The 23426-nt window shown below is 42.9% G+C and overlaps 1 protein-coding gene across 1 annotated transcript in view; it reads right to left on the minus strand.

Annotated features, from left to right (window-relative positions):
- bin3 (bridging integrator 3) overlaps positions 1-23426 on the minus strand; it is a 206833-nt gene that overhangs the window by 117172 nt on the left and 66235 nt on the right. The window contains exon 3 of the mRNA XM_063056935.1: positions 621-661. Within this exon, the coding sequence (XP_062913005.1) occupies positions 621-661 (41 nt within the window). The remainder of the gene's footprint in view (positions 1-620; positions 662-23426) is intronic.

The raw sequence follows: 23426 nt of genomic DNA on the forward strand, positions 1-23426 counted from the left end.
TTGAGCTAAATATTTCATTGCAATCTGTATAAAATGGACACTTTGCTAAACTCTGTCATGCCCACCGTTACAGAAACTTGACAGAAACTTCCTGAAGTAAGCCACATAGAAAGGAGAATGCACTGTGCAAGCTGCTCTTCAAGGTACGTGCTGATTTAGTCCGCCTCTGTTGAACAATCTTTCCATCCACCAGCTGCACATTTTGCATCATAACATCCTCTGCAGCTGAGACTGCCACGTCAAGGCATAAGAGATGAGGCCCCATGGCAGGAATAGTATTTGGCATGAACTACCTTGACACAGAGCAGCCTGAAATGGATCTAAAAAGAGCCCTTCTTATCAGTTTCCAGAATGGGCAAGGTGCCTGCACAGCCTGCCAGCAACTGAGGTAACCTGGCCTGGTGCTATGGCACAATCATGACACACATTCTTAGATGAGTTCTCATCAACTTAGTGTTGGGTACCTTGAGCAGCAGACCATCACCAAGGTTGCTGAGTAAAAAACATCCAAACACTAAATCAATAAAATAATGTAAACAACCAAATATTGTACTAGAGCAGCACAAAAATTAAAAATTGTATCGTATCAACATGTGCTCAGTTTTAACTGTTATACTTACTGCTGGAGCTTGCCATATTCTCGTTCAAAATCTCTTTCTACCTGCAAAGTTAAATCAAGGAAAAAAATTGTAAATTGGAAGAGAATAGAATAGAAGGAAATTGGAACCCACCCCATCACCACTACTTTATCACCTTTTGTACAGACACTTCTGTGCCTAGCGTAACTTTACATACACAAAATTAGTCTATGTATTTGAGCCATCTTATGTATTTATATTTATTATGTTTTGTTTTATTATTGTGTCCCTTACCTTATTGTGTTTTTTATGCTGCATCGGATCCAGAATAACAATTATTTTGTTTTCTAGTACTTGTGTATTGCAAATGACATTAAATAATGTTGAATCTTGAGATGTAAAAGATTCAATGAAAGAACATAGATTGTAAACATAGAAACCTACAGCACATTACAGGCCCTTCAGCCCACGAAGTTGTGCGACAATGTAACCTACTCTAGAAACTGCCTAGAGCTTCCCTACTGCATAGTACTGTATTTTTCTAAGCTCCATGTACCTATCTAAGAGCCTCTTAAAAGACCCTACTGTATCCACCTCTACCACCGTCGCTGGCAGTGCATTCCATGCACCCACCGCTCTGTGTGAAAAACTTACCTCTGACACCCCCCTTATATCTACTTCCAAGCACCTTAAAACTAGGCCCCCTCATGTTAGGCATTTCAGCCCTGGGAAAAAGCCTCTGGCTATCCACATGATCAATGCCTCTCATCATCTTATACATCTCTATCAGATCATCTCTCATCCCCCATTGCTCCAAGGAGAAAAGGCCAAGTTCACTCAACCTATTCTCATAAGGTAGTGGTCACCAACCTTTTTAAGCCCAAGATCCCCTACCTCGACCTTAGTGAAAGGCAAGATCTACCTACTAAATCGTTTAGAGAAAAAATAGCTCAGATTGTACTGCCAATTTGAGGCCTTTTATTTGGGCTAATTGTATTTGAATTACACAAAATACTTCTGTCAAACTTTCAAATTAATTCAAACAAGAAAACACTGTAACTAGCATATCTTTCTTTAAGAATATTACAACACTTCACACCTTTAACTCTAAGTTTCATTATTTAATTTTATTTCAACACAAAAAATAAATGAATAAAAATTGACTGTTGCACTCAGTGTGATGACTGGAGCTGAATACTTATTGCTAGTTCCCTGAAATTTGGCTCATAACTACAGACAGCCAGTCTGAGACAGTCTGTGAGGTATCTGTCAGTAAAACAGCTCCTGTACTTAGATTAAATAATTTTTCATCTGTGAAAATGCAATTTCACATATATAAGTTGACCCAAAGTAGGCACTGACTTTTAGTGCTATAAAACCAACGCGCACATTGTGCATTGCTGGGGCCCCATCAGTGGTAATTGCCACCAGATTATGAATGGGGTTGTCATTTTCACAGACATATTTTTTAAACTCATTGTAAATATCCTCACCTCTTGTTCTCTCCCTTAATTGCAAACGAGTGAGAAAGTCCTCATTTGTTGTAAAATCCTGGAAAGCCATTCTGACAAATACAACAAGCTGAGCTGTTTGCATTACATCAGGGATTCATCGAATTGTAGTGAAAAATATCCGCGTCCTCTGACAGTGACTCTACCCTCCTTGTCACTGTTGCAGGGCCAAGTGGTATATTATGTATTGCGGTTGTGATGTCATTTTTGTTTCTAAAGTCATTAAAAACAGTCTCTGCAGTAATGGCCATTGCTTCCTTGAATAAATCGCCATCTGTAAAAGGCTTCTTGAGTTTAGCCAAAAGGTGACTTACATGAAATGATGCTTCAATAGCAGCCTTATTTTGAGCAGCATGTTTTGTGAAAAACGATTGCTGGGCCTTCAACCCTGATTTCAGCTCCTCAACTTTCCTGGCACGAATTGCGCTCTTTGGGGGGTAGATGTCTTTAAATTTCTGGTGGTTGGTGTTGAGGTGCCACTCCAGATTCCCTCTTTTAGTCAGTGCTTGTGTTTGGTGGCACAACATACATACACACTTGTCTTTCACCAAGCTATATAGAAATTCCTCTTCCCATTCTGGATGGAATTTGTACGTTTTCGCCTTCTTTCGTGGAGCCTCTGCCATGCTATCAGGATATCACAAGCGAGTGCCGTATATTGATGTTTGCGACAGTCTGTACTTTTATCCAGTGGTCCCCAACCTCCAGGCCGCGAAGAATGCAGCAGTACAGCGGTGGCCGGAACGCACCCAGCACATCTTTAAAAAAAAAGCCGAAATAAACAAGCTAATTAATTAGGTGCCGCCCAGCACGTAAATGTCGGCCCAGATCAGAGGCAACGTAATCGGCAATCGCCTCTGATCTGGGCCAACATTTACGTGCCGGGTGGCACCTAATTAATTAGCTTGCTTATTTCTGCTTTTTTCTTAAAGATGTGCTGGGTGCGTTCCGACCACCGCTGTACCGCTGCATTCTTCGCGGCCCGGTGGTTGGGGACCACTACGTATCTAATTTAATTGGTCACTTTGATGCAGCACAAGCTACGCTGAAAATGCAGTTCATGGCAGGGAGCTACACACATGCGCTCTGGGCAGAAAGAACGGAACTAAACCCCCGCAACCCGGAAACAATCTCTTTTTACAAACAGCTTTGTAGCAAAAGTATTGATAGATAGATACACTTTATTAATCCCGAGGGAAATTTGGTTTCATTACAGCCGCACCAACCAAGAATAGAGCGTAAATATAGAAATACAAAAAACCCCAACAATCAAACACCAAAATGCACACTATGCCAGATCGAAAATAGGTCCAGGACCAGTCTATTGGCTCAGGGTGTCTGACCCTCCACGGGAGGAGCTGCACGTTCGATGGCCACAGGCAGAAACGACCTCCCGTGCCGCCAAGTGTTGTATCACAGTGGAATGTGGCCGAAGTCCAACAGTAAAAAGTTCAATATCCAGTCTGCAAACACGTTCCTCAATCGTAATATACCCCAGATTGCACCATCCGTTGTTAGCCAGAACAGTAAGCACCGAACCCCTTTACGCTTACCGCTGTCAGTGCACTTCCGGTCAGCCGGAATGGTATTACCCACCGAACTCCTCTTCTCCAAAAGTCTCTGTTGTCTCGACCCAGTCCTCTTTCCTTGGCTTTGTGATCCCCCTCTGTGTGTTTTCCTCCGGATTTCAGCAGGGGTGTCCACCGCTCTGTTCGCTAAGCCAGCCGGTCTTTGCTGGTCCGTGAAATACACAATGTGACCTTGCTTCTGTCCCGCGTGCCGGGATGTAACCATTTCAAGCGCTAAAGAAAACCCAAATAAAACTCTCTCTACCAGCATGTTAGAGAGGGTGCAGCTTCGACGAGTTACCGTGAGAAAAAAAAATACAAAAAATAATGTAAATTGAAAAGTAAGAAGAAGAAAGTAAGAATAGATCGGAACGGCTGTACCAGGCTGCATGCCCGACCGGCGCATGTGCACATTTCTATATTACCATTATCCTCATTAGTATTACTTATTTTTGTAATGCTCACATTGCAACAGTATTTGTGTATTTATTTTTGATTTTTTTCGGGATCGACTGGGAAAGTCTTAAAGATCGACCAGTCGATCGCGATCAACGGGTTGGCGACCCCTATCATAAGGTATGCTCTCCAATCCAGGCAACATCCTTGTAAATCTCCTCTGCACTGTCTCTATAGTATCCACATCCTTTCTGTAGTGAGGTGACCAGAACTGAACATAGTTGGCATCTAACTAAGGTCTTATATAGCTTTAATATTACCTCACAGCTATTGAACGCAATCCCACAATTGATGAAGGCCACCACTCCAGACACCTTCTTAACAGCACTGTGAAGCTGCACAACAGCTTTGAACATCCTACGGACATGGACTCCAAGATCTCGCTGATCCTCCACACTGCCAAGTGTCTTACCATTAGTATTATATTCTGCCTTCAAATTTGACATTCCAAAATGGACGACTTCACACTTATCTAGATTGAACTCCATCTGCGACTTCTCAGCCCAGTTTTGCATCCTATCAATGTCTCGCTGTAACCTCTGACAACCCTCCAGACTATCCACAACACCCCCAACCTTTGTGTCATCAGAAAACTGACTAACCCACCCTTCTACTTCCTCATCCAGGTCATTTATAAAAATCAAGAAGGGGTCCCAGATCCCTGCGGAACACCGTCCTTCATGCAGAATACAAACCATCTACAACCACCCTTTGCCTTCTCTGGGCAAGCCAATTCTGCATCCACAAAGCAAGGCCTCCTTGGATCCCATGCCTCATTATTTTCTGAATGAGCCTTGCATGGGAAAGCTTATCAAATGCCTTACTGAAATCCATATACACTACATCAGCTGCTCTACCTTCATCAATATGTTTTGTTACATCCTCAAAGAATTCAATCAGGCTTGTAAGGCACAATCTGCCCTTGACGAAGCCATGCTGATTATCCCTAATCAGATGATGTCTCTCCAAATACTCATAAATCCTGCCTCTCAGGACCTTCTCCAACAACTTCCTCACTGCTGAAGTAAGACTCACTGGTCATTTCCTGGGTTATCTCTACTCCCTTTCTTGAACAAGGGAACAACATTTGCAACCTTCCAATACTGTGGTACTTCCCCCGCCCCTACTGATGATGCAAAGATCATTGCCAGAGGATCAACAATCCAAGATCATCGCCATAAGCTCAGTAATGGAATGAACTGCAACAAAATTTCTACAAAATCTACATTGCAAATCTGGAAGGGGAAGCATTTGTAACTCTAAATTATAAAAAATAATTAACAGGCTGATTAATTCACCACGGGACTGTTGCTCTGAGATTAAGCGAGTAGGATATTTGGCCCAAGTCTATAGCAGCTCCTTCTAACAGCAATCCAGTTAGTTCCACTCCAACACTCTTTATTCTTTTTCTTCGAGTACTTATCAAATTCCCTTTTGAAGGCTTCTGCTGAATGCATCTCCACCAGCTTAACAGACAGCATATTCCTAATTCTTACTATTTCATACCTAGATCAAAAAACCTAACCTTGAATTGTTGCATTCCACTGCCGAGCATCCAAATTCAAAATTCCACCATTAACTGACAATCACTCATCCGCTCTGTCAGAATACAACGCACACCACTTTGAGGTTACAGTTTATGTCGAAAGGAAGAATGTCTGGATCATATCTATCCTGTTAGAATGTACCTTCAATCAGTATTTTTTCACCATACATCCTTTCTACCAACTGAGACAGAAACACATTTGTGAGAATCATAAAGTGATTTCTCTATCTCTACTGTTCCTCCCGAGTGATGTGACCTTTCACCACTGCTTTCGATAGCTTTGACCGTAACTAAGGATTGCCTGCCACCATGGATGACAAGGTCCTTAACATTGTCTTTCTTGACTTCCTAGATTTGATATTCTCCACTTACCTGTCTCCTCTACTTTGGAGAGACTAAACCAAGCACAGTGAGCACTGCATAGGGTATATGAAGCATTATGATTTTGAGATCGACACAAGAGATTGCTGTAAGGTTTCAGGTTGACATAAAAGGTCTCACCAAGCTACTTTGAAAATTTAAGGAGATGTTTACCCCAGAATTGTAACTAATGATATAACATCTTTTAAAACAGACAATCTCATTATCAGATTTGCTGTTTATGGGACCTATTGTGTAAAAACTGCTATCACAGATCCTCCAACACTGACAATTCAAAAGGACTTGATCCGCAGTCAAAGGCATTAGAATAACTTAAGATGTTTTAATGTAATTCATAAATCCTTGTCAGAACTGTAACACCATGGTGCCATATGTTTATCGTTTCAATTAACTGCTCCATGTATACTCCTAACCTCTTTATCCTACATTGTACAGATATAGATCAATAGTGTTCTTAGATTATCCTTTGATTAACTACAAACGCAAGCTATCTTCTAACCAGAACAGAGTTCAATAATTTCATATTATGACCATGCCACCACTTTTTTGTACAGCTGCTACATGTAAAAAGATCTATGGTGGGTCAGTGGGTAGAAAGGGTGAGGGAGGGAAGCACCGGAGACACAGGTCAACTCACCACCCTATCCCCATTCTCAAATAATCAGTGAATGTGCTAGTTGCACATAAAATATATTTGTTTCATTTCACAACCAGAAAAATTCAAAGGGAATTAATGTACACATCTCTAGCTGGTAATAATTCTACCATTGGTAATGTTTCTCTCTTCATGGATGTTGTCTGACCAGTTGAGTATTTCCCAGCAGGTCAGACAACATCTGTGAAGAGAGAAACATTCATTGCTTTCCCTTCAAATTTTCATCAGCCAGTTTTCTGCTTTGTTAGTAGGAGATGTGAATGGCAGAGAGGAGATACGTCTCCACCAAAGAAGGTGCAAGGTGTTCCTTCCCTCCATTAGCCCTGCAGGTCACCTTTGGGCAAGGTGTGATAACCGCTTGCCCCCACCCACCCCCCGCAACACCAATCAGGGTCATGTGAAGCCATGGGAGCAGATGATGGGTGGATGGTCATATAAGCAGCTGGTACATATCTCAAGTCCTGGTTCTGTGACCACTGACACCAGGCAGACAATCTCTGAAGAGTATTGACAATGGCTACGGTTAGACACGAACGAACGAGCAGGAGATAAGTGAATGAAAAACAGAATAAATAATTTAAGCAAAAAAAAATGCACAAAGTAAAAATTTCTAGCTAACTTGAACTCAAAACAAAGAATAGTACAACACAGTATTGACCCTTCAGCCAGGAAGTTGTCGTAACCTTTTAACGGACTCCAAGATCAATCTGACCCTTCTCTTCCACATATCTCCCCATTTTTCTTTTACCTAAGAACCTCTAATGTATCTAATGAATCCCTAATGTATCTACCTCTACCACCACCCTGGCAGTGCATGCACTTACCATTCCTCTGTACAATACCTACTTCTGACATCCCCCTGTACTTTCTTCCAATTACCTTAAAGGCATGTCCTCTCGAATTAGTCATTTCCACCCTGGGAGAAAGACGCTGGCTGTCCGCTCTATTTATGCCTCATCATCTGAGACAAATCTTTTGAGTTTCCTCTCATCTCCTTCACTCCAAATAGAAAAGCCCAAGCTCACTCAACCCTTCCTCATTAGACATGTTCTCCAATCCAGGCAGCATCCTGGCAAATCTCCTATGCACCCTCCCAAAAGCTTCAATATCATTCTTATAATGAGGCAACCAGAACAGAACAAAATACTCCAAGTATGATCTAACCAGAGTTTTATAGAGCTGCAACGTTATGCCACAGCTCTCGAACTCAATCCCCCTACTTACGAAGGCCAATGCATCATAGATCTTCATAACCACCCTATCAACTTGCCCGGCAACTTTGAAAGATCTATGAACTGGGATCCCTCTGTTCATCCATGCTAAGAATCTTCCCATTAACTTTGAACTCTGTCATCAAATTGGACCTTCCAAAGTGAATCACTTCACACTTTACTGGACTGAACTCTCAGAGCAGATCTTCATCCTGTCAAATGTCCCATTTTCACACAGGACAACCTTCAGCACTATCTACAGCACACCAGCATTCGTGTCTTCAAAAGTTAAAAAGACTACATCAAAGAAATTGCAGTTTGGAGTATAAGCACAGAAATACACAAGATGCTTTTGATATTATCTTAACAAAAACAAGATTACACTTTGTTAAACCACAGAGGAAGCTCACAGAGCCACCTTAAGGTCTGATGCACAGTGGTACAAAAAGAAGTCTCTGCCTCACAGCAGAAGAGACCCATGTTTTGTCCTGACCTCAGGTGCTACCTGCATGGAGTTGCAAGTTCCTCCTATCACCACTTGGGTTTCTGCTGAGTATCCTGGTTTCCTCATGTGTCCCAAAGACCCAAAGGGTTGTTAGGTTAAATAACCAGTGTAAATTGTGTCTCATGCGTAGGATCTGGGAGGAGCTGGTGAGAATGAGGGTAAATAAAATGAGATTAGTGTAAAGGAGTACTTAATGGTCTTCTTAGATTCTGTGAGCTGAAGGGCTTGTTTTAGTTTGTGGAGTCCAGTTAACTGGGATACATCTGGACCAGTACATTTAAGCGGCTGTTCCAATTAATCAAAGTTTCAAGGAAATAGTTAAAAAGTATAAAAAAAAGTCAAACTAGCATTAGCTGAGTAACAAATGTATTTAAACAAAATACAGAATAAGTTAGAACACTACCAATACTACAGTACTGTAATACTATTAGTTCCCAATAGTTATTGATGGAGGCAGCATCCTACGCATGCTGCCATGTTCTTTTGACTGACTGTAAATGAATAAAATCAGCACAGACGCCTAGTGCAGATAATGGACCGCCTTCATACAATGCCATTGATGACTACATCCTCAAAATCTTCAATTTTATTGTAATATTCAAGATGACTGTTGATACCTTGAAATCCTTGGTAATTCATAACTTGCTGAATTACTGAAATCATTTCATTTTCACTCCTGGTCATTTTTTCATTTCCAAGCCTGAATGCTTGAAACAACAGTGAGCAAAACAGCCCTGAATTATCTTACTGCTTATTTCTCGCTAACTATCAGTGACAAAAATCACTGCTTTTTGAACAAAAACACACACAACTGGAATTACTTAAAAACTGTTCATGCTAAGCATAGTGTAGTGTCTAATGGCCACATAAGTGCACACAACTGAGACTGTTAGAAACTACTCAGCAACAGTATCCTGTTCCAATTACACAGCATTGTGTCCCAAATAAATGAAAGGAATACAGGCTACTTTCTTGATTAAATTTTGTTCTTTAACAGTTGTCCCAAATAAGAGCTGCTTGATTAACTGATGGCCCAATCAATCAGAATCCACTGTGTATATCTTTATAATTTCCTTTAGATTATGAAGACACGTAGTCCTCTTTTATTGTCATTTAGTAATGCATGCATTAAGAAATGATACAATATTTCCTCCGGTGTGATAACACAAAACACAGGACAGACCAAGACTGAAAAAACGAACAAAACCACAAAATTATAACATATAGTTACAACAGTGCAACAATACCATAACTTGACGAAGAAGTCCATGAGCACAGTAAAAAGTTCAAAGTCTCTCAAATGTCCCACATCTCACGCAGACGGGAGAAGGAAGAAAAACTCTCCCTAATTGATCACTGAATAGCTACAAGACCAGCTCCCACTGATGATGCAGACAGGATTGAAGAGTTTCTGAACCAGGGAATTGTAGCCTCCCCCACAGGTTACCCTCAGTGGCAAGATTAGGACCCGGAATAACATTATGCCAGAGGAGGATATTCAATGCATTTAACTTATGGTGTCATTTTCCCAATGCAATCCAATTTGTTCAATTTCTCCACTCCTTCCCCATATCCTTCATTTTCTTTCTTCCTGCAGTTATTTATTTGTTTCGCTTATGAAGGATATGAGTGAATCTGTTTTTACCAATTGAGAAGGCAAGGTATTCCAAATCCTAGTCATGTGATATGACTTTAAAACGTTTGTCCACCTTTCTGCCACTGGAAATAATGATTTCAGAAGATAAATTGACAACTTAGTCAGCCAAGCCTATACCTCAACCAACCTAAATCCAGGAATCTTTTTTTGCCTCATTACCTTTGGTTAAGAAAAATATATCTCAAATTTAAAATAAACCATGGATTGAATATTTGCTTATTATGGAAGACAAGTTCAAATTTTTACCAACCTCCATATGTAGCAAATTTTCCTAACTTCACTCCTAAAAACATGCCTCCAAAATTTTGACAACTTTCTTGATCTACTATTAACATTGCACAGACTTTATACTAAAACCATACATTTGTCTTCTAATTTCTAAGGAATACTGGTAATTGCTCATAATGTAATCCTTAGATATCACTTCACACTACAGTTCCTCTACAAATAAAGTATTATTCCAAAGCTTTAGTCCTCAGAGCTACTCCAGTATTCCAGTTATGTAGCATCCAGATCAACAGAAAAGGGGTCTTTCATGTCAAAGTGAAAACAAATCTCTACAATGTGATCTAAGTTAATTACAAATATAAAACACAAAATAATTGATTGCATAAGTATTCAGCCCTTTAATATGACACACCAAATCATCACTGGCACAGCCAATTGATTTTAGAAGTCACATAATTAGTTAAATGGAGATCACTGTGTGTAGTCACGGCATTTCAATAGATTATAGTAAAAATACACCTGTGTCTGGAAGGTTCAACTGCTAATGAGTCAGTAATCCTGGCAAAAACTACAACATGAAGACAAAAGAACACTCCAAGCAACTCTGTGAAAATGTTATTAAAAAGCACAAGTCAGGAGATGGATACAAGAAAATTTTCAGGTTGCTGAATACACCTTGAAGTACAGTTAAGTCAATCATCAAGAAATGGAAAGAATATGGCACAGCTGTAAATCTGCCTAGAGCAGGATGTCCTCAAAACCTGAGTGCTCATGCAAGAGGGAGACTAGTGAGGGAGGCTATCAAGAGACCTATGACAACTCTGGAGGAACTACAAGCTTCAGTGGCTGAGATGGGAGAGACTGCGCATACAACAACTGTTGTCCAGCTGCTTCACCCGTCATGGCCTCATGGGAGAGTGGCAAAGAGAAAGCCCAAATCTCAGCTACTTTGCCAGAAGGCATGTGGGAAACTCTGAAGTCAGCTGGGCAAAGGTTCTATCGTCTGATGAAACTAAAATTGAGTTTTTGGCCATCAGACTAAACACTATGTTTGGTGTAATCCAAACACCACACATCATCAAAAACACACCATCCCTACCGTGAAGCATGGTGGTAGCTGCATCATGCTGTGGGGATGCTTCACTGCAACAGGCCCTGGAAGGCTTGTGAAGGTAAACGAATGCAGCAGAGTACAGGGAAATCCTGGAGGAAAACCTGATGTCGTCTGCAAGAGAACTGTGACTTGGAGAAGATGTGTTTTCCAGCAAGTCAATAACCCCAAGTATAAAGCCAAAGCTACACAGGGATGGCTTAAAAACACCAAGATATATGTCCTGGAGTGGCCAAGTTGAGAACTGAGTGGCTGATCCAATTGAGAATTTGCGGCTGGACTTGAAAAGGGTTGGGGGAAATTGCAGTGTCCAGATGTGCAAAACTGATAGAGACCTATACACACAAACTCAAGACTGCAATTGCTGCCAAAGGAGCATCTAATAAATACTGATTTGAAGGGGGTGAATACTTATGCTATTAATTATTTTGTGTTTTATATTTGTAATTAATTTAGATCACTTTGTAGAGATCTGTTTTCACTTCAACAAGAGTCTTTTTCTGAGCTCAGTATCAAAAAAGCCAAATTAATCCATTGTGATTCAATGTTGTATAACAATAAACCATGAAAACTTCCAAAGGGGAAGGTGATGAATATTTTTTATAGGCACTGTAAAATCGTAGTAATTTTCATAGTAAATGTGAATTTAGTTATGCATGCCATTTTTATGAAATGCCTCCTTGGTAATTTTAAATTGTAGTATAACTCCATATCACAGAGATGACAAGAATTTTTTTCTTTTAGCCAGTGGGTGGTGAATCTATGTAATTGATTGCCACAGACGCCTGTGGGGTCCAAGTCATTGAGTATATTTAAAGTGGAGGTTGACAGGTTCTTGATTAGTCAAGGAATCAAAGATTACGGGGGGAGGGGGTGTAGTTCAGAGGGATAATAAACCAGCCATGATCGAATGCGGGAGCAGACTCGATGGCCTAATTCTGCTATGTCTTACGGTCTCTTTTCTTGACAGCTGAGTTACTTTGGAATATTATTCCACCTAGTAAACAGGGCATTCACTTCATGGTGTTGTTCAAATCAAGCTAAAAACTTGGTTATTGGGGAATTGCAAAGTATATTAACCAGGAGTATAGCCGAGACCATCCTCAGGGTGGAGGAACAACAGCTTATATTCTCTCTGAGTAGCCTCCAATTTGATGACATAAATATCAATTTCTCCTTCTAGTAAAAAAAATTCCCTCCCCCTCCCCTCTTCCTCTATTCCCCAGTCTGGCCTTTCTTCTCACCTGCCTATCACTTCTCCCTGGGTCCCCTCTTCCTTCACTTTCTCCTATGGTCCACTCTCCTCTCCTGTCAGATTCCTACTTCTCCAGCCCTTGACCTTTCCCATCTGCCTGGATTCACCTATTACCTTCCAGCTAGCCCCCTTTCCCTCCTCCTACTTTTTTATTCTAGTGTCTTATCCCTTCCTTTTCAGTCCTGATGATTGGTCTCGGACTGAAACGTTGATTCATTTCCATAGATTCTACCTGGCCTGCTGAGTTCCTCTGGCATTTTGTATGTGTTGCTTTGGATTTCTAGCACCTGCAGTCTTTCTTCTACTTAGGTTAAAATCTAATAAACTGCACGTTAGAAATCTGAAATAAAAACCAGCAATGCTGTAAACATTCATCAGGTCAGGTACTGTAATATCTGTGGGTAAAGAAAAAAGATTTAATATTTCTGGTTGAAAATCATTCACCAGAACACTGTCATATAATGATGTAAAGGACAACATTCAACAAGATTATTAATGAATCCACTTAGCTTTGTGCAAATCCAGTCTCAGAGAGCACTGATGACTGCTGAGTCCTCTGATATAGAAACATAGAAAATAGGTGCAGGAGTAGGCCATTCGGCCCTTCGAGCCTGCACCGCCATTTATTATGATCATGGCTGATCCTCCAACTCAGAACCCCGCCCCAGCCTTCCCTCCATACCCCCTGACCCCCGTAGCCACAAGGGCTATATCTAACTCCCTCTTAAATATAGCCAATGAACTGGCCTCAACTGTTTCCTGTGGCAGAGAATTCCACAGATTCACCACTCTCTGTGTGAAGAAGTTTTTCCTAATCTCGGTCCTAAAAGGCTTCCCCTCTATCCTCAAACTGTGGCCCCTCGTTCTGGACTTCCCCAACATCGGAACAATCTTCCTGCATCTAGCCTGTCCAATCCCTTTAGGATCTTATACGTTTCAATCAGATCCCCCCTCAATCTTCTAAATTCCAACGAGTACAAGCCCAGTTCATCCAGTCTTTCTTCATATGAAGGTCCTGCCATCCCAGGAATCAATCTGGTGAACCTTCTTTGTACTCCCTCTATGGCAAGGATGTCTTTCCTCAGATTAGGGGACCAAAACTGCACACAATACTCCAGGTGTGGTCTCACCAAGGCCTTGTACAACTGCAGTAGTACCTCCCTGCTCCTGTACTCGAATCCTCTCGCTATAAATGCCAGCATACCATTCCCCTTTTTCACCGCCTGCTGTACCTGCATGCCCACTTTCAATGACTGGTGTATAATGACATCCAGGTCTCGTTGCACCTCCCCTTTTCCTAATCAGCCACCATTCAGATAATAATCTGTTTTCCTATTTTTGCCACCAAAGTGGATAACTTCACATTTATCCACATTAAATTGCATCTGCCATGAATTTGCCCACTCACCCAACCTATCCAAGTCACCCTGCATCCTCTTAGCATCCTCCTCACAGCTAACACTGCCACCCAGCTTCGTGTCATCCGCAAACTTGGAGATGCTGCATTTAATCCCCTCATCCAAGTCATTAATATATATTGTAAACAACTGGGGTCCCAGAACTGAGCCTTGCGGTACCCCACTAGTCACCGCCTGCCATTCTGAAAAGGTCCCGTTTATTCCCACTCTGTGCTTCCTGTCTGCTAACCAATTCTCCACCCACACCAATACCTTACCCCCAATACCGTGTGCTTTAAGTTTGCACACTAATCTCCTGTGTGGGACCTTGTCAAAAGCCTTTTGAAAATCCAAATATACCACATCCACTGGATCTCCCCTATCCACTCTACTAGTTACATCCTCAAAAAATTCTATGAGATTCGTCAGACATGATTTTCCTTTCACAAATCCATGCTGACTTTGTCCGATCATTTCACCGCTTTCCAAATGTGCTGTTATCACATCCTTGATAACTGACTCCAGCAGTTTCCCCACCACCGACGTTAGGCTAACCGGTCTATAATTCCCCGGTTTCTCTCTCCCTCCTTTTTTAAAAAGTGCAGTTACATTAGCCACCCTCCAATCCTCAGGAACTAGTCCAGAATCTAACGAGTTTTTAAAAATTATCACTAATGCATCCACTATTTCTTGGGCTACTTCCTTAAGCACTCTAGGATGCAGACCATCTGGCCCTGGGGATTTATCTGCCTTCAATCCCTTCAATTTACCTAACACCACTTCCCTACTAACATGTATTTCGCTCAGTTCCTCCATCTCACTGGACCCTCTGTCCCCTACTATTTCTGGAAGATTATTTATGTCCTCCTTAGTGAAGACAGAACCAAAGTAATTATTCAATTGGTCTGCCATGTCCTTGCTCCCCATAATCAATTCACCTGTTTTTGTCTGCAGGGGACCTACATTTGTCTTTACCAGTCTTTTCCTTTTTACATATCTATAAAAGCTTTTACAGTCCGTTTTTATGTTCCCTGTCAGTTTTCTCTCATAATCTTTTTTCCCCTTCCTAATTAAGCCCTTTGTCCTCCTCTGCTGAACTCTGAATTTCTCCCAGTCCTCAGGTGAGCCACTTTCTCTGGCTAATTTGTATGCTTCTTCTTTGGAATTGATACTATCCCTAATTTCTCTTGTCAGCCACGGGTGCACTACCTTCCTTGATTTATTCTTTTGCCAAACTGGGATGAACAATTGTTGTAGTTCATCCATGCAACCTTTAAATGCTTGCCATTGCATATCCACCGTCAATCCTTTAAGTGTCATTTGCCAGTCTATCTTAGCTAATTCACGTCTCATACCTTCAAAGTTACCCCTCTTTAAGTTCAGAACCTTTGTTTCTGAATTAACTATGTCACTCTCCATCTTAATGAAGAATTCCACCATATTATGGTCACTCTTACCCAAGGGGCCTCTCACGACAAGATCGCTAATTAACCCTTCCTCATTGCTCAAAACCCAGTCCAGAATAGCCTGCTCTCTAGTTGGTTCCTCGACATGTTGGTTCAAAAAACCATCCCGCATACATTCCAAGAAATCCTCTTCCTCAGCACCTTTACCAATTTGGTTCACCCAATCTACATGTAGATTGAAGTCACCCATTATAACTGCTGTTCCTTTATTGCACACATTTCTAATTTCCTGTTTAATACCATCTCCGACCTCACTACTACTGTTAGGTGGCCTGTACACAACTCCCACCAGCGTCTTCTGCCCCTTAGTGTTACGCAGCTCTACCCATATCGATTCCACATCTTCCCGGCTTATGTCCTTCTTTCTATTGCGTTAATTTCTTCTTTAACCAGCAACGCCACCCCACCTCCCCTTCCTTCATGTCTATCCCTCCTGAATATTGAATATCCCTGAACGTTGAGCTCCCATCCCTGGTCACCCTGGAGCCATGTCTCTGTGATCCCAACTATATCATAATCATTAATAACAATCTGCACTTTCAATTCATCCACCTTATTACGAATGCTCCTTGCATTGACACACAAAGCCTTCAGGCGCTCCTTTACAACTCTCTTAGCCCTTATACAATTATGTTGAAAAGTGGCCCTTTTTAATGCTTGCCCTGGATTTGTCAGCCTGCCACTTTTACTTTTCTCCTTAGTACTTTTTGCTTCTACCCTCACTTTACACCCCTCTGTCTCTCTGCACTGGTTCCCATCCCCCTGTTGTGAACTAACCTCCTCACGCCTAGCCTCTTTAATTTGATTCCCACCCCCCAATCATTCTAGTTTAAAGTCACCTCAGTGGCCCCCGCTAATCTCCCTGCCAGGATATTGGTCCCCCTAGGATTCAAGTGTAACCCGTCCTTTTTGTACAGGTCACGCCTGCGCCAAAAGAGGTCCCAATGATCCAAAAACTTGAATCCCTGCCCCCTGCTCCAATCCCTCAGCCACGCATTTATCCTCCACCTCATCGCATTCCTACTCTCACTGTCGCGTGGCACAGGCAGTAATCCCGAGATTACTACCTTTGCGGTCCTTTTTCTCAACTCCCTTCCTAGCTCCCTATATTCTCCTTTCAGGACCTCATCCCTTTTCCTACCTATGTCATTGGTACCTATATGTACCACGACCTCTGGCTCCTCACCCTCCCACTTCAGGATATCTTGGACACGAACAGAAATATCCCGGCACCAGGGAGGCAAACTACCATCCGGGTCTCTGGACTGCGTCCACAGAATCGCCTATCTGACCCCCTTACTATCGAGTCCCCTATCACAACTGCCCTCCTCTTCCTTACCCTACCCTTCTGAGCTACAGGGCCAGACTCTGTGCCGGGGTCTGTCGCTTCCCCCGGGTAAGCTGTCCCCCCCCAACAGAATAAAAGAAGATATTCTGTATAGTCTAGAATTCATCCTCTAAAGTATTATTGATTCGGTATAGCAAACAATATGTAGATTAAAGTCACACTCTATACATGCATCTGTACTTTCCTACTTGATGTCATTCCCTACACTATCAGTAAGGCCTACAGACAAATTCAACCAATGTGTTCTGTCCTTGGTACTTTCAGATCCATCCATATTGACTTTATATCTTGATATAAACAAATGTTCATGAAGTGTTATTGAGGTTAGCAGTGATAATCACACTGAATGTCAAGGAGAGTTGACATTCCTGTTGGATTGGTCACTACCCACCAACCATGTGATGTATTACTTATCAGGTTGCCGATGTGGCAGCTGAAGACTGGGCAACACAATGACGTCCAGTTGTAACCGCCTGTGAGTGAGATGATTCTCCTTTGTCCTGGGTATAATTTACCCGGTAGAAGTTCACCTCTTTGCTCCCATTGACGTCAGTTTTCCCAGGGTTCCATGATGCCACACCTGAGAGCTACTTATCACCACTGAGAAACATTCAAACGTCAGATATAGTCCTATCTATTTAAGTCAATACTTCTAACCCCATTTAAATTTTGTTGATCTAGTAGGTTGTCAACTTCGGTGTCACAGTAGCGTTATAAATTGTCAACAATGGCGTCATGGTGGTGTAACAGTTACTGCGACATTGTTAAAGCTCAGGGCGTCGGAGTTTAGATTTCAATCCTGGCATTCTCAGTCCCGCAGAAGGGTTTTAGCCCGAAACGTCGACTGTACTCTTTTCCATAGATGCTGCTGGCCTGCTGTGTGTGTTGCTCGGGCTTCCAACATCTACAAATTTTCTCTTGTTTGTCCTCTGCAATGTTCCCTCTAAGATGTGCACACGTATGCGCACACACAACTTCTGCTACAAGTGCACAAAGAAATTTAAGCTGCGTGCAAAAGGTTGTCACCCCCTACCTCGTTGGCATGTTAAGTATATTTCACAGTTGTACACAATCTCATTTTCCTTTCCGGTTTCTCATGCAAATGGTGTTGACAATGGTTTGTCTGCAGATTTTAAACTGACTTACTTAAACTGTTTTTATTGAAGAAATTACTGATTCACTATGTCAAATTCCAAAGAAGCAAAAGGTGTGAAGAGCCAAGGAACTGCTAGTTCATTTAAAGCAAAATGGCTTAATGAAACAGTAGAAACCGCTGCACTGAAAGCTCATGAAGTCAAAAACATGCAGCTATGAGAAATATTTATGTAAAATACAGAAACTAGTGTTACCTGGGTGTATTGTTGCAATGCAAAAGTTGCTAGAGAATTTGCAAGTGGAAACTTGACTTCTTAAAGTGTCAGTTAGCAAGCAAATCACATATGGATGGCGTGCAAAAGCTCCGGTCTGAAAATCATTCATTACCCGCTACAGGCCTGCTATGTATGTTTTGTGAGAGTGCAGATGTACGAAAGCAAAAATGATCAAACCCAGAGGAGATCAAAGTTCTTATTGACAGCAGGTGCAGCAGACAGGGATCACCTCTGGTGTGATGCAGCAGGAGCCAGGCCTGGAGTCATCCCACAGTACCCAGAACCTCCGTGTAACCAAAACCCCAAGCTCAACCACAGCATCAGAACATCACCAGGTGAAGTGGCCTCTGGCAAGCAAGGAGGATGAGTGGCATCAGTTCAATGACAATGTGGACAAGATACTTGATGCTTCAGGAAGGGATGCCGACAGATGGCTCAGATTCAGTTCAGTGATCAGCGTCGGTTTCGTTGCAGAGGGGTTTGGCACAGAGCAGAAGCATCGGGTGAGCACACCCTATGCGATGAACCTGAGGGCCAACAAGATCAGCCAGTTGAGACAGGAGCTGTTCAAGGAGGCAGCAGAGGAGGAGAAGGAAGCACTGCAGGACCTTCGTAACATCATGAGAAAGAAGCTCCTCACCCTCTGCAGGGCAGAATGGCACAGACAGTGCAGGAGGGAGAGGACCAGAAAGAGGGCTGCCTTCAAAGCCGATCCATTGCGCTTCATTAAGAATCTCCTCGGACAAAAGCGGAGTAGACATCTACCTTGCCTGAAAAAGGAGATTGATCAGCATCTTCAGGACACCTATGCAGACACAACTAGGGAGCAAGACTTGGGGGCATCCACTGAGTTTAACAGCAGGGAGCCCAGCTTGAAAGAGGTCCACGAAATAGTAAGAACAGCTAGGGCAAGCTTAGCACCTGGACTAAGTGGAATACCATACAAGGTATACAAGTGGTGTGCCAAACCTCTGTGGAGGATTCTCAGGATTATTAGGAGGAGGGAGGGAGGGAGTGGCGCACCAATGAAGATTCACAGGTGGTGTCTGGATTCCCAAGGAGAACTCCAAGAACATCAAGCAGTTTCGAGTCATCTCACTGCCCAGAGTTGAGAGGAAGATATTTTTCACTGTTATGGCCTGATGCCAAATAGACTACCACCTGAAGCATCATTAAATTGACACCTCAGTGCAGAAGGGCGGGATAGCACAGGTTCCGGGGTGCTCACAGCAGACAGGAGTGATTATTCAGTTAATCAGAGGACAGGAAAGCAAAGGAGATCTCCCCATGTTCTGGCTGGACCTCACAAATGCGTATGGTTCCATATCGCAAAAGCAGGTTGAAGTTGCCCTCAAGCGCCACCATGTCCCAATTAGGTCCAGGGAACTCACTCTGAACAACAACACTAATTTCAGTCTAAGAATTATCTCTGGGACAGTCACATCTGATTGGCATCATCTTGAGAAGGTGATCCAGTATGGCCTCCTGTATATTGGTGAGACCTGACACAGATTGGGAGACTATTTTGTCCACCAGAAAAAGTGAGATCTTTCAGTGGCCACCCATTTTAATTCCACTTCCTATTCCCATTCCGACATGTAAGTTCATGGCCTCCCCTACTGTCGCAATGATGCCACACTCAGGTTGGAGGAGCGACACCTTATATTCTCTCTGTGTAGCCTCCAACTTGATGGCATGAACATAGATTTCTTGAACTTCTGATAATATACCCGCTCCCCCCATCGCACCCCCCCCGGCTCCTTCCCCATTCTCATTTCCCTCTCACTTTATCTCTTTACCTGCCTATCACCTCCCTCCCTCTAGTGCCCTCTCCTTTTCTTTCTTCCATGGTCTTCTGTCTTCTATCAGAATCCCCCTTCTCCTGCCCTGAACCTCTTTCATCAATCAACTACCCAGCTCTTTATTTCACCCCTCTCCCACCTCCCAGTTTCACCTATCACCTTGTGGCTCTTCCTCCCCTTGCCCCACTTTCTTACTGACCCATCTTTTGTTCCAGTCCTTATGAAGGGTCTCAGCCCGAAATGTCGACTATACTTTTTCCATAGATGCTGCCTGGCCTGCTGAGTTCCTCCAGCATTTCGTGCGTGTTGCTTGAATTTTCAGCATCTGCAGATATTCTCTTGTTTGTCATGACAGGATGTACGGTGTATGTGATCATTTTCTCCTTGGCAATGAACATGTTGGCCAGATCAGCAGAGGTAAAGTGCCCGTCGTCCAGGTCTGGTGTCCATCAACCACCTATAAGAGCATTCATGGTTGACCTGACTGTAACAATGATGTCCATGCCAGGATGCAAGATAAATCCCCCAGGGTCTAGAGAAGCTCACCGCTTGGGCAAGGATGAGTTTTAATCCCAAGAAATCCAGATCCTTAGTACTTAAGAGAGGAAAGATGGTTGACAAATTTTGCTTTAACCTGGGAGGAGCCCAGATTCCAAGCCTATCAGAGAAGCCAGTGAAGAGCTTTGGCAAGGTGCGTAACAGTTCACTGAAGGACCCACCATCCATCAAAGCAGCCGGGGAAGAGCTGCAGCAATGGTTGAATGCCATTGGACACGTCAGCACTGCCCGATAAATTTAAGGCTTGGATTTACCGGCATGGTATTCTCCCTCGAATCCTGTGGCCTCTGCTAGTCTATGATATCCCACCGTCAACACTTGACACCTTTGAGAGAAAAATCAGCCAGCACTTACAGAGGTGGCTGGGTATGTCTGGGAACCTAAGCAGCATTGCCTTGTACGGGAAGGAAAACAGACTGCAACTCCCCATCAGCAGTGTGCGCGAGAAGTTCATGGTCACACGTACAAGAGAAGTGCTGCAATACGGAGAGTCCAGCAGCCCAAAGGTCTTACACACTGGCATTGAGGTGAGTATGGGCAGGAAGTGGAGGGCACAGGATGCAGTTGAACAAACTGAAGCATGGCTGCTCCATAGTGTGCTGGTGGACTCAGTGGCATTGGGACGGGCGAGCTTGAGTCGCTTCCCAACAGTCCACTACGATAAGGTGCAAGGAAGAGTGAGGTGCCAGTTGGTCCAGCAGGAGGTGCGGCTGCTCTGGAGGAGCTATATGCCAGTAAGATTGCTGGCATGTGGCAACAAGGTGCATGGACGAGATGGGACCAGGTAACGGAGCACAACGTCTTGTGGAGGGAAATTTGGCGAGCTGAACACCACCAGATCAAGTTCCTGATCCAGTCTGTCTGTGACATCTTGCCAAGCCCAGTGAACATCTACTGCTGGGGCAAGGCTGAAACACCAGCATGCTCCCTGTGCCAAGGGAGGGGGCCACCAGAGCACATCCTCAGCTGTTGCCCAAAAGCCTTGAAGGAGGGGCGTTATATTTGGCGCCACGACCAGGTGGTGAAGACAGTGGCTGACATCTTGTGTACAGCCATCGTACAGGTCAAACACCATCGCCCAGCAAAGCAAGCAATTGCTTTTATCAAGGCAAGGGAGAAGGGTCAAACCCAATCCAAGGAGCATCCTGGCCTCCAAGGAACAGCAAAGGAAGGCAATTGAGAGTCAACCTAGGAAAACAGCTCAGATTCCCTGAGGACATCTCCTCGACCATGCTTAGGCCAGACATCATGCTGCTGTCAGTCATCTAGACAGGTGGTCATGTTGGAGCTGACCGTTCCTTGTTAGACTGGAAGGAGAGGCCCATGAAATGAAAAAGACAAAGTACCAAGACATGGTGGAGGAGTCCTGCAGCAAGGAGCAGTGGGCACACTGTATGCCCATAGAGAGATGGGCTGCAGAGGGTTTGCTGGTCAATCCCTCTGCAGCCCCCACCACCGGTTGGGCATCTCAGGAGCCCAGCCATTAGGAACACCGCAGAGGCAGCAGAGCGAACCTCAAGATGGCTGTGTATCAATTAGGAGTGATCTATGGCAGAATGCTACTCAGACACAAGCTGGGGCCTGATCAACCCCGGCTGGGTTGCCCAAGTAACGGTGTTTGATGTTGAAAGACCTGAACCACCCTGTAACCCCAGGTTACATCACTGATGATGTGTTTGAGCGCATCGCAAGATGTATCATCCTATCTATATATGCTAGCTGTTAAAATAATACCTCTATGTATAAAATTCAGTGCACACATATTGTTGTCACTGGGCAAAAAATTGCACAGCACAAGATTTTTGTGCACACTAGTCATTACAAATTAGTGGGAACATTGGTCCTCTATAAGGAGTTTGTACGTCCTATCCCATTCATGAGCTTTCTCCATGTGCTCCAACTTCCTCCCACAATCCAAAGACAGACCAGTTAATAGGTTAATTGTTCATTGTAAATTGTCCCATGATTAGGCTAGGGTTAAATTGGTGGTTGCTAGCAACGTGGCTCAAAAGGCCAGAAGGGCCTATCCTGTGCTGTATCTCTAAAATAAAAAGTTTAAACCAAAATTACTGCTCTGCATACCTTAAAATGTGGGTGTCCAATGGGAAGCTGGTACACTGGGAGGCATGCTCAGTGAATGGGAAGATGCCTTTCTCTGGTGTATCAACCAAGCAAATAAAAATCATTTTAAGCAACTCCAATGCCTTTGGATTTATCAATACATCAAAACAGGGAAAGGCAAATTCATATTGCAAAGGCAAATACAGAGACAAATTGGGACTTTATAATGTGGTCAACAAAATAGAATGTCAATACAAGCATGGTTAAAGTAAGTGAACAAAACTATAAAATGCATGGGGGGGGGCTGAAGACTTGACTAAATTGCTCCTAGTTAATGTACTTTGGTTCTTTGTAATAATAATCATAACTTTTAATTGGTTTATCTCACAACACTGAAGTGAGAGACCCTTTTCTTCAAAGGAAAAGAATTCCAAATGCAAGGCAGAGAATAATTCTCCGGAATTATTTTAGAATTTATGAGATGCAATGGAACTGAAAGTAGCCTATAGAAATTCTCAAGATGCTTAAATCATATTTCCTAATTTATTTTTCATTAGAAGATTTCGGATCTTGGTTGGACCCTGCAAGAGAGCCCTTAGTCTAAATTTAACCTATGTATGTATATAATTTGAAGGAATTACTAAATTTTCAACAGAATTCAGAACCTCTACAGTGGAAGTGCACCTTCTTGGTTTAATAACTCCCTCCAGTCAAACAATGCAAACACAGTTCTACTGTGGCCCATTCAGCACCAGTACTGGC

The sequence above is a fragment of the Mobula hypostoma genome, chromosome 8 (genome assembly GCF_963921235.1).
Source record: "Mobula hypostoma chromosome 8, sMobHyp1.1, whole genome shotgun sequence".
NCBI classification, from domain to species: Eukaryota; Metazoa; Chordata; class Chondrichthyes; order Myliobatiformes; family Myliobatidae; genus Mobula; species Mobula hypostoma.